Here is a 13,259-nt window from a genome sequence, read left to right on the forward strand (position 1 = left end):
AATTTGGTTCTCTCGGTGATCCATTGTAATGAGATCCCCAAGCCCACATATAAATGGAGAGTAACGAAGCCCTTATACGAGACCCAAATATCTCAGGACAGGTCTCTAACCAGATTTCAGACTTTTAGTCTAAATTCCTCTCAGGAAACGCATCCTCACTGGGCCTGGCTTGCTCATAAGGCCTGTATCCGAGGACAGTTAATACGACTAGCCTCAAAGAGAAAAACAGAGAAATCGCAAGCTTATATGGCTCTAGAGAGAAGGCTGCTTCTACTCGAAACCTATAATCAACGTATTCCCTCGAGGGCCACAACCAAGGAAATTAGGGATATTAAGATTCAGCTAAGTGCCCTGCTGTCCGAAAGGGTGGAACAAGCACTCCAGTGGATGGGATACAAATATTATAAATATGCTAACAAGCCAGACAGGCTACTAGCAGCAACATTGAGAGAGAGGTAGAGGATGAACACAGTTTTCAAGCTATATACCTCCCATAATACGACCACCACTAACCCAGACAAGATGTATAATGCGTTTGCCACATACTACTCGTCCTTATATAAAGAGCATAAGGGGAATGTAGGAGGCGTGGGACCTATTTTCCTAGAATCCCTTTCGCTACCTACTCTGACTCAGCACCAATGAGACCACCTTGATGGGGATGTCACTTTGGAGGAAATAAATGAGGCCATAGATAACATAAAGCTGGGGAAGGCTCTGGGCCCTGATGGCTATACAGATCTATACCATAAAAAATAGAAAGACATTTTGTCAGGACCGTTACAGAACTTGTTTGAAACTCTACTGAAAGGTGACCTACCGCCTCAGGAATTCTTCAATTCCAACTTAACGGTTATCCCTAAGGCCAATAGGGACCCTCTCTCTCCCAAAAACTATAGGCCTATCTCATTGCTAAACATCGATTACAAAATGTTTACATCAATTTTAGCGGCCTGTCTGAACTAGTTTCTCCCAAGCCTTATTCATAAAGACCGGGTGGGGTTTATCCCAGGTAGACAGGCCCCAGATAACACAAGAAAGGTGCTAAATATTATTGATTATTCTAAAGATATAAAAATCCCTGTCACATTATTAGCCCTTGACATTGAAAAAGCTTTTGACTCCCTGTCCTGGGACTATTTATTTTTCATTTTGCAGCGAATGGGCTTTGATGGCGCCTTCACACATGCTATCAGGGCCCTCTAATTCCACTCCCTCCACTCTGTTAACCATAGCCCAATTTTAGGTTAAATTTAATCCCCCTGTAGCGGAAATCTATGAATCAACCAGGTTTTCCCTTTTCTGCATTCGCTGAACTTACCACGGGCAATTCCCGAGATGACAATGCTTGAAAGACTATGCAAAAATAACCCCTTGAGGAAGGGAACCCTGTCCTTGCTCTATAATTTACTAAATCCTTATATAGAGGGTAAGCTTCTGTTCATGCAAAAATGGGAAACAGAGTTGCAAATCCACATGTCAGAGGAAAGATGGCACCACTGCTGCGAAACTATTACTAAAGGGAGTCATCAGGTCACCCTAATGGAAACATCTATCAAGATCCTACATCGAACACATCTAGTACGAGTCAGGATAAATAAATGTTTCCCTTCAGTTTCGCCCTTGTGTTTCAGAGGATGTTCAGAGTTGGGATCCCAAGCACATATATGGTGGAGGTGGCCAGTGGTAGCCAGACTCTGGTCCCAGGTCCACAGGCTATTGCATAGGAGGTTTATAGGTCCAATACCAAAATCACCAACAGTGTTTCTACTGGGAGACCGTCCTCCATGAGTTAAGTATCAAGCCCACAAGTTAATCCAACACATATGCATGGCACCCAGAATCCACATTGCGGCTAGATGGAAACAACCCACCCAGTCATTTAGTGAAGTTCAGAACCGGATCTCACAAAATCGCCTTGTACGAGAGGCTACACGCCATACAATCGGACACCCTAGTGGAATATGGTGTTAGTGGGAACCCTGGCACGAGTTGATAGATATCCCAGGCCTTAGACACAATCTACTTTCAACCTAGAGTTATCAAGGTGACAATTCAATCCAGAAAGGGGGAAGCTAAATAAAAAAAAAAAAAGTGGCTCATGTTAAGTTGTTGCCTATTATGAATAGTGATTGAGTGAAAAAAAGTGTAGACCTATGTTTTAGTTTATTTGGGTCGTTAAAATTTTGTTCTATATTGAGGATTCTTTGACACTGCAAAATTTGCTGAAAACGAGAAAATGTTTGTTTATCAGTTGTATTCAAAATGTTAATGGATAGACTATTGTTATTCTTTATATCCATCATTCCGCCCCCTGCATAGGCTAATGTGAAAGCATGAATGACACGTGTCAATTTTGATATTCTAATAAAAACTGTTGAAACTAAAGTAACGGCCTACCTTTACACATCTGCTGAGGTTTAAGGACATATCCACAGTTACCATTCACTTTGAATTTTGCACGATTTAATTCCATCATGCGCCCTTCGGTCTGGTAGTTGAGTGCCACTATAACAGACAGAAGAATGAGGGCAGGTAAGGAACACACTACAGCTCTAAATGGACATGATCTTTATTGCACGTTACTAATGTAAGTTACACAGATACTGAATTCTACTGATACTATAACAAATGATGCATTGTGTGATGCAAGACAAGTGTGTATATGGCGGCTCCATATACTAGACCAAAAAGCTTTCTTCGGTAATAAATGGTCATCACCTATTATACTTGCATAGGACGTTATAAAGAAACAGGTTTGGTACCGTGTTACCAAAAGATATCGTTTAAAAGAATTTTGAGCAACCATGGTCATTCATCGCATTTGTTTTCCATTTCCTATCCAACTGACTACAATGTAATATAAAGTGATCAAAAATGATGAGAACATACTACGCTGGACAGAATACACAAAATGTTTCCCCAGTCCTCCCCCCATTGTTGGAGATGTCTGAGCGGACAGGGAAATATGGTGCATATTTGGTGGGCTTGCCCCCCGGTGGCGGCACTATGGAAGGAAGTGGAGGAGTTATACAATAACTTATCTGGGGCAGGCGTGGTGTTCTCGCCTGAGCTGGCCCTACTGTCCATGTTCCAGGGACCTATCGCCCAGGTGAGAAAGGGTTTATTGAAATTTTTCATACTGGCGGTGAGGCAGATAATTCCAAGGCTCTGGCGGGACACCACGAGCCCCACTAAGGCCCACTGGGTCGAGGCAGTGAATTCGCTGGCCAGATTCGAGGAAATGAGGGCAGAGGAGGATGCTACGGTGGAGAAGTTTTATGCAACATGGAGGCCATGGTTGGACTTTAGGTTGTCACCTGGCCTGGGGGACTGGATCTCCAGGACAACAAATGCGTCGTAAACACCCAGTGTCCTGACAGCCTCCCGCGAGCTGAACGGGCCATGCCGCCCTCCCTCTGGCGCAGGGGACCTCAGATATGATGACACCGGAACCCACCCACGAGTGGAGCTGTCTAACCAGACCATAAGGCTTGCACAAATCGGTACCCAACAGGCGAGCATAACCCACTACCCGGACCACCCACACCCCATCCCCCCCCCCAATCCCCTTATGGGCTCTTAGGCGCCCTACCCTTGTTTAACCTTTTCTTTTTGTCTCTTTGCATTGTTCTGTTCCACCTCACGGTCCCCTACCCTGAGGTGGGACCGACTTCTGTTAATTAAAAGAAAAAGGCTGGGCGGAGGCAAGCCAGCAACGAACTCCACGGAGGAGAGGTGGTGGAGTGGGAGAATGGGCGCATCAACAAGTATGTATATGTATCGATTGTACTATCGTATGTGATGCTCCTCTGGCCTGATTATTGTAATATGCTTTTCCGTCCAAATAAACACTTATTTTCAACAAAAAAAAAATGATGAGAACAAATTACAAAAAACTATGAAAAATCCAATGGCAGATCATGCTTTTTGTCATCATCTGATCCATTTATAAACAAAATCAAATGGATTTCGATGCAATGTCTGATGTGAACACAGTCCGAGTCTGTAAAACAATCGGCTTTATATACACAACTGGTAGTTGATTGTCATGTATGTTATTTATTGTGTGACATAAATAAATTGTATGGGTTACAAAAGTATTTCATGTCCAATCACAAATGCCTGATGTGAGTGTTCGGGTGCAAAGGGCAAAAAGGACAAGATATAAAAATGCTAAATATTTACCGCTATAAAATAATCCATGGTGCATAGTAAAGTTAACAATTTAAGTTTCCTGTAATACCTACCCAACTGGATCCCAGCATTCCAGTACGATACGGGGTTAAAGTTACTTGAGTCTATCCTGTAAGCCGATGGATAGATTCTGGTAAGCTGTTTTTGGTTGTACAGCATAAACTGTTCTGACTTCTGCTGAACCACTTGATGAGCTCTTGTCTCACTGAAAGACAAAACATTTCCCGTGGACCCTGAAATAAAACAAAAATTGGGTCATTTCTGCTGTTTTTCCTTTTCTTATGCAACATTTTATTTAACGATAAGAAAAAGCAGTCAATCGCAGAAGAGCAAACTACAATAGATAGATGCACAGTAACCCAACTAGTAATGGAAGAAAGGGTACAAGCTGAAACTAAAGTCATACATATATTCAACGCCGGCATGTTTCTTAGCACTTGTAGCGTGTTGTTACACCTTGATTCTATTATGAACGTACAGGTCACATACAAAATAGTCACATATCTGGGGCAGTAGAGAAATGGACTCATGCAGACTACTGGAGCTGCCTAGTTTTGTAATGGCTTAAAGGGGTTGTCTGGGTGCCAGGTAATTAAAAAAAAATTGACCCAGGCCTTTTAAAATGATAAAAAAAGGGGCACTTACTTGTCCTCTGCCCAGGTGATACAGCACTATGGTCTTCCTGGTTTTGTTTTGGAATGGCTACTACCTGACTGCTGTGGCCAATCAGAGGCCACAGCAGTCAGGTACTATTCTCCTGGCATCAAGGCTACCAGAATATGAGTGGAGATGCCAGTATAACGGCACTTGACAGCTGCCGCCTCTAATTGGCTGCAGTGGTCAGGTGGTAGCTAGTCCAAAACAAAGACCAGGAAGACTATGGGGCTGCAGCAGAGGTCAGGTAAGTACCACTACTTTCATTGGTTTAGAAGGTGTAGATCAATTTTTTAAAAATTGCCTCTCACCTGAACAACCCCCTTAACTTTAATTGTGGCACGTGTAACTAACTCAGGACAACCAGGCTCAATCATGATACTTACCAAAGCATCAATATTCAAAAAAGTCAGGTTAACATTGCACTGAGTGGCACAGGTGAAGGTGTAGGAATATTTGAGGTGTTATGGTAATAATACAGTGCTAAGACCACATGGCATTTCCAGAAGGTGCAAGATCCATTAACTACAGTCTGTTGCCGATTTCTAGGTTGCCTTTTTCTTAAGACGAGTATAGACTTTATTATAGTTCACATAACCCGCTGTAAATTACACAGTAGGTGAAGGTGGTAATTCAAAATTGTAGTTGTTATTTTTTTTTCTGGTGGGGAAGGGGTGGGGGTGCGGGGGTTAAGGCATGTGAGAGAACGCCTACACCAAAATACTGTAACTGGCTCATTGGATCAGATGGGATTTCATAGCAGTTTCTGTTAAATATGAAAAAAATATGATCCTAAATTCCCCTTTAGTATTTCCTGCTACTTTGCAATATGTATAAATATTCCATGTTCCATTGTGTTTCTCTACCCAGGATACAGTGAGAGACGTGTGTTATGGAAGGCCTTTTATTTGACTGCTCAGATGAAATGAAAACAAGCATTTGTGTTGCTTAAAAAGATAAGCTTCATTGTTTGGATCTATGTCAGCAAAACATGCAATTATGATAAAAGCTCAAATCGCCGACCACAACAGCAAAGCTTCTTCTATTTCCATTGGGAAGACTAAATCTATCTACACAAATGTAAATATAATAATGGAATGAGAGCAGCCAATCTTAGTATGAAACAATGCAAAGACAAGCGGCGATGACCTTTCTAGCTCAACCATACCAAGCTACAAATCCTATACTGAATGACATTGCATGGAGCGGACATATGTAAATATGTGGTTAAGGAACGTAAATAGTCAACCCTCAGGAAAAAAGGAAGTGTCAGCTGTGTTACTTGTACCAGCGCTGTTGACCACCTCACCAATCACTGAACTGCTTTGACTATAGAGGACTTTTATAATGTACATATATAGGGCAAAATACCGGTTTTTCAAAGGGGAAGGGGGGAGGGGGTTCACTTGTGCCCATGACTGATGCAAAATACAAAGTATGCCTATTAAATTTCAAAAAGAGCAGAATTAGTACAATAGCAATGGAAGAAAAAGATGACATGTTCCATCTACTGTGCATTATTTTCCTCTCTTAACCCTTTTCAATCCCGCCTGACGTCTTAAGACATTATGATTTAAGGCTTTACAGCTCCGATGTTGGAAGAAGTCCGTTGGGTTCTCTTACTGTATATTGCCAGCCTCTCTGCTGTCGGAGCCTATCCAACGTGTCACCTCATGCAGTACTGGCTTTAGCCAGCATATAGCGCCGTTGTGTAATGGCAGAAAAAGAGTAAGCCCCCTAGGAAAACCAGGATACAAATTGTATTGGAAAGGGTTAATATATATGTGTTATCCCGGGCATGCTTGCATTCATTTACTGAGAATTTCCCAACCACATCCGCTGTAGTTTTTGCTCCGAGCATCTACTACTCTATAGCAACAGGTAGTAGTCAGACCGAGTCAGAGCTCTCTTTTTGGGGGTTTTAAATGTTTACAATAAAATGACCAGAGGTTATCCTAGCGGGCACTGAACTAAATATTCTTGTCATTCAACTTGTTTTCCTCTGGATCAACATAGGGGGTAGTGGAAACAGGCTGAACTGGATGGGCATTTGTCTTTTTTCAGCCCAGCATACTATGTTACTATCTCCTCGACTGGGTATTAGTAGAGTCGCTGAAAGTGATAACTGCTGCCGCTGCCACGTTCTGGATCATAGCAGTTATCCTGGGATGTTGCATTAGATCATGTATAAAAGTATTGAAAAGCCATTTCCTTCCAAAATAAATAAATTAAAAAACACCAGTCCTCCAGTCTTTTCTGTCAAACTGTATTTAGCCACTGTTTATGGAAAACTGACAACCAAAATGGCTGCCATGGCAGTTCGCACAGGTGCTGGAAATGTATCACTACATAACTTGAGAGACTGGCTGTTTGGGAGCCTTGGGAAATTTGACATTTCACACTTTTAATGAAAGTAATGAATCAAATCTGTAAAATCACACACTATGAATGCCCTTTACCCTAGCATCTGATAACCCAGATTTTTCATGTATCTTACTTGTTTCCAGCAGAGCTGCAATAAAATGTGTAACAGAAGACAAAAAAATTATAGTATTAGATTGGGTGTCCAGATTTCATTTTTCTGGAATATCTGGTAATTCAACAACTTTATGACCCAATGTTGCCAGATTAAAGAGATTTGCCTATATATTTTGTAGGTGCTTTTCCTATTTGATCTCCTCTTGAATTTGCCAGGGTCTTTTTAGTTAAATTTCTATCTTAATAAACCTTTTCTAAAGCATAAAACCCACAAGAACACTATTTATCAGATGTCCATGATAGATTGCAATTGTATTTCACACTCATATAGGCAGTAGAGAAGTGGCATGAAAACACGGCTCCTGTGAGACTGAATGAACATCATGACATCCAGTTGTGTCTATAAGAGAAGCCGGGAGCTTGATTTTAATAGGAGTGAAGCCGGTGCCCCCACTTCCTCGCCTGACGTCCAGCCCCACTGCACTGACAGCTGATGGACTTGGCAGATCCCTGTCCATCAACTACTGATGACCTACCCAAAGGAAAGGATCAGTTGAGAAATGACCAGAATACCATTTAAGAAGTTAAAAATCTATCTACAAAAGCTATATGACATCCAGACAGGACACGAAATCATAGTGCCTCACTGCTCAAACTACTAAAGGGGGAATCTGTGTACAGAAATAGTATATAATTATAATGTAAGAGACGGTTCCACCTACTCCTCATGTGTATTAAGAAACAGCTGATAAACTAAATGAATGATAAATGTCCAATTTGCATATTTCCACATATAAAAAACCATCATGATTTGAATTGAAAGTGATCGCTTTATGGCAACACTAGTGGTTAAACTGAAGGGAAGCATCCCTCCTATCATTAAAGCAGAATTATCATTAAAAATAACAAAAGCTTATCTTACAGCACACAGCTTATACAATTATGAGCCTGACTGTGAAACAGCCACTTCTTTAGCAAAATGTCACTTTTGTTCTCTTTCAGCAGCGCCGTGATAAACAGTCACTTTTTTCAACATTTACCAACCATCCTATTCACTTAACCAGTATATTGTAGTCATTGCTGACCTCCAACTGGAAGTGGTCCGAAAGACTGTAGTATAGGTTTGCTTTCTGCTTGGCTTATTTCTAAATTAGTACTTGAAATGATTTAGGTTGTTTATGATCTCCATCCGTCTTTCTATTAAGGGTATAAGTGCCATATAAGCATCCCCTTTTAGTGCTATGAGACCCTTCATGAAGAGATTGCCAGCACAGGTTGGCCTGATCTAATTTTGCAATGAGCATGAACCTGCCCAAGGCAATGCTGTTCGCAAATGCAAGTGAGGGACACGTGTCCGGGATCAAGCCACGCTTCCCGACTACAAGAGACAAATAAGCGGACGCTGTTGGGTTAATAGGTGCATTTCGATTATGTACATTGTTTATCCACTGCATGGGAGCTCAATAGTTGGCACTGAGATCCTGGGTTAATAGCCAACATCCTACACTGCTGTAACTGTCAACCTTACAGCTGCAAGTGCTGGACCATACCTTGGGGATGGTCTGGGACTTGCAGATGCTCATATATGGCTCTATTACAGCCATCTGAATGAGGACTAATGGAAAAGCCAACTTTTTTTTTTTTAATGATTCAAAAGTATTTTATTGAAGAACTAAAAATGTACATAGAGGAATGTTGATGCATATCTTGAATGGAAACTCCAACTTTTTGACTGCATCGGTTTTTTTAAAAAGTAGCTGCACTTTCAACTTACTTTTGACGTGTCATGCAAACATGTCAAAAGTATTAACCCTTTCCAATCCACTGTCTGATGTCTTCCTACATTCTGATTGAAGCTTGTACAGTTCCAATATCAGAAGACGTCCGACAGGGTATTCTTACCGTCTAATGACAGCCACTCCTCTGTCTTAGCCTCTCTGGCATACACACACTAGCTTTAGCCAGCAGGTGGCACCGTTGCATAACAGCAAAAAGAGAGAGCCTTTTAGAAAACCCTGAATACAAAATTGGATTGGAAAGGATTAACTGATGGTGATCCGTTTCCGAGATCCCCAGTGATCAGTAGAACAAGGGAGTTGCAGCGCTTACCCAAGCACCGTCTTCCCTCGGCTGTCTTCACTGCTGAAGATGGCCCTCATTAGAGATGTATAGTGCTTTCTATAGACCTCTATGAGGGCCAACTTCAGGAAGGAGAGAAAAAACAGCTGAGACAACCAAGGGGGGAACAGCACTCAGATGAACGCTGCCGCTTCATCCGAGCAATCAGTGGGGATCTCAGTAGCGAAACCCACAAAGAGCAATACATTTGACATCAATCGTGTAGGAAGGAACTGGCAACATATCAGGATGCAGTAAAAACAGCGTTTTTTTATTCACCCATCACCAATGTCAGCGACGTTTCGGCTTAAACAGCCTTCTTCATGCTCATGAGCATGAAGAAGGCTGTTTAAGCCGAAACATCGCTGACATTGGTGATGGGTGAATTAAAAAAAAAACGCTGATTTCACTGCATCCATATATGCTGCCAGTTTTTCCTACACGATTGAAGTACGTTTTGGAGGCATTGGTTTGAAGCTTCTTACTGGCGAAAGCATGCAGGTCTGACCCATAACAGGGGAGAATATGTGGTGCTGCCGATTTATCGCTCTATTCTGCAATACATTTGACATGTCAGAAGATAATTGAAAGTGCAGCTACTCTTTAGGGCCACGTGACACGCAGTGAATGGAGTCAATGAAAGTCTATGGACTTTTATTGATCTGTTCACATTAGAGCGTAAACACTCTCGGTCGATCTGCAAGAGAAATAGATCACACTATGCTATATTTCTCTGTGTACCACGCAGTGTGAGCCCTACAATAGTATAGGCAGGGTATGCAATACATTGTGTATGTGAGGCATACATACATAGTATGTTAGGCTGAGTGAAGACAATGTCCATCTAGATCAGCCTGTTTCAACCCTCTCCTTGTTAGTCCAGAGGAAGCCAAAAAAAAACCCCAAGCAGCCATTTTGCTCATTTGGAGGAAAAATTTCTTCCCGACTCCATAATGGCAGCCAGTATAATCCCTGGATCAACATTTGAGATCAACAAAACCCGCTGGTCACCTAATATCTATATCCTGTAATATCACAGCGTTCTAGAAAGAAATCTAGTCCGCTCTTAAACTCCTCCATCGATTTTGCCATTACCACGTCCTCAGGCAGAGAGTTCCACAGTCTCACTGCTCTTACAGAAAAAGAACCCCCTTCTATGTTGGTGATGAAACCTTCGTTCCTCTAGACCTAGAGGATGCCCTCTTGCTACAGTCGCAGTCCTGGGTATAAAACAGATCATGGGAGAGATCCTTGTATTGTCCCCTAATGTATTTATACATACTTATTTGATCGCCCCTTAGTGGTCTTTTTTCCAGGGTAAATAATCCAAATTTTGATCCAGGTATTCCAGTCCTCTCATTCCGTTTATTAATTTAGTTGCCCTTCTTTGAACCCCCTCAAGCACTGCAACATCCTTCCTGAGCACCGGTGTCCAAAACTGTATACAGTATTCCACGTGAGGCCTGACAAGTGCCTTATATAGTGGAAGAATAATGTTCTCATCCCTCGCCCCCTATAGCTCTTAATACACCCCAAGACTTTATTAGCTTATGCAGCAGCTGACTGGCATTGATTACTCCAGTTTAGTCTACAATCCACTAGTACCCCCAGGTCTTTTTCTATATCACTTTTCCCTAGCAGTATCCCATTTGGTGTATATTGGTTACATCAGTTTCTCCTGCCCATGTGCACAACCTTACATTTATCAACATTGAACTTCATTTGCCATTTTCCTGCCCAAGCCCCCAGCTTATCTAGGTCCTTTTGTAGCCGTACCTTGTCCTCAGTTGTATTAATTATCTTGTATAATTTTGTGTCATCTGCAAATATTGATATTTCACTGTGCAGCCCCTCTATCAGGTCATTGATGAATATATTGAACAGAATGGGGCCTAATACTGAACCCTGTGGCACCCCACTAGCGACGGTGGCCCAATCAGAATTCAATCCATTTATTACTACCCTCTGTTTTCTATCTCTGAGCTAGTTCTTAACCCAGATGCACACGTTTTCGCCCAGACCGAGCTGTCTCATTTTGTGTATCAGCCTATTATGCAGCATGGGGTCAAATGCTTTAGAGAAATCCAGACATACGAGATCAATAGATTCTCCCAGGTCCAACCTAGAACTTACTTCATCATAGAAGCTGATCAAATTGGTCCGGCATGATCGACCCCTCATGAACCCATGCTGCTGAGGGGTTATACTGTTGTTTTCCTTTACGTATTCTAGGATGGTATCTCTCATAAACCCCTCAAATATTTTGAAGTGAGACTTACTAGCCTCTAGTTACCATGCTCTCTTTTGGACCCCTTTTTGTATATTGGAACCACATTGGCAATGCGCCAATCCAGTGGTACAACCCCGATCTCAATAGTGTCCATAAATATAAGAAATAGCGGTCTAGCTATCATGTCACTGAGTTCCCTTAGAACCCTTGGGTGTATTCCATCTGGGCTGGCAATTTATTAATTTAATCCTCTGTAACTGGCTCTGCACTTCCTCCTGTGTTAGGTATGTAATATTTAGCGGGTTGGGGGGGGTGGGTTGTTTTATTCCCCTGCAACTTGTGTGACATTTCTTTTTCATTTGTGAATACACTTGAAAAGAAAATATTTACTAGATTTGCCTTCCCCCATCGTCTTCTATGATTTCTCCTGCATTATTTCTTAGCTGGCCAGTTCTCTCAGAGCAAATCCTTTTACGGTTTATATAATTGAAGAATAGTTTAGAGTTATTTTTGTTTTCTTTGTCAATCAGTCTTTGCCTCACCTATTACACCTTGCCTGGATGCATAGGCTGCTGTAATCACAGGACATTATTAACTATCAAAATCTCTCTGCAGGTTAAGAACTTTAAATTTTCCTGTTTCAATAAGATAGTCACACTATTTTAGCTAACTATCTGTTTACAGGGAGGAAATAAAAAGATGCAGTAATCAAAGTCTCCTATTCATATTGAAATGACTGGAGTGTGCAGCCCACAAATGAATGATGTTAATATATAGCATAGAGTACTGACATTTTACTTGTAGATTAAAAATTGCAATGCATACACCGAGATGCATAATCAAGAGCTTTTACAACGGCTCACTGTAGTTACAATTTAACAACTTTAATTTCTAATTTGTAGCAGTACTTTGAATTTTAAATCCATTTGCAGTTTGTCTTTAAAGGATTTGCATTCCTTAGGATATAAACACATGAAGAGAGACAGAGCTACAACACTTCCACTTAAGACCTAAAGTCTTAACTTTCTAATAGCAAAAACGTTAAGGATCTTCAGAATAAAGTCCCATGTAGACGGGACGACAGTCGGATAATCGACTGCACAAGTGCTGACGTCCCTGCTAAGGTCCTTAGTAGAGATGAGCGAGCACCCAAATGCTCGGGTCCGCATTATTCGAGTCGAGCATTTCGTAAAATTCGAGAGCTCTACTCGAGTAACGAACTCCACTGGCAACAATAAGAGACTCGAGCATTTTTGTATGTGGGACGCCGGGGGCCAAGCTTTTTTTTTTTCTTCTAGGTTCTCTCTCTCTCTCGCCAAAAAATTTGTCAATGACTCACGCTGCATCGCGGTAGGGAGGATCCAAAACAGGTACGTCAGAGCGGGGAGGAGCCAAACCTGGGGCAGGGTTGAACACAGCTTGATGCTCGTTCGAGTAAAGAGCACAATCGAGTACGCTAATACTCGAACGAGCATCAAGCTCGGCAGAGTATGTTCGCTCAACTCTAGTCATTAGCATTTGTGTAGAGGGTTTAGACAGGCACAGTTCACTGCTGTATGGCGGGCTTCTTGCTCAGTGCTTC

General features: G+C 41.8%; 1 protein-coding gene across 1 annotated transcript in view; it reads right to left on the reverse strand.

Annotated features, from left to right (window-relative positions):
- PLCH1 (phospholipase C eta 1) overlaps positions 1–13,259 on the reverse strand; it is a 267,361-nt gene that overhangs the window by 18,508 nt on the left and 235,594 nt on the right. Inside the window, exons 16-17 of the mRNA XM_066600144.1 lie at positions 4,251–4,430; positions 2,401–2,508 (exon numbers count right to left, since the gene is read on the reverse strand). Coding sequence (XP_066456241.1) covers positions 2,401–2,508; positions 4,251–4,430 — 288 coding nt within the window. The remainder of the gene's footprint in view (positions 1–2,400; positions 2,509–4,250; positions 4,431–13,259) is intronic.

Source organism: Eleutherodactylus coqui, chromosome 1 (assembly GCF_035609145.1).
Source record: "Eleutherodactylus coqui strain aEleCoq1 chromosome 1, aEleCoq1.hap1, whole genome shotgun sequence".
In the NCBI taxonomy this organism is placed as follows: Eukaryota; Metazoa; Chordata; class Amphibia; order Anura; family Eleutherodactylidae; genus Eleutherodactylus; species Eleutherodactylus coqui.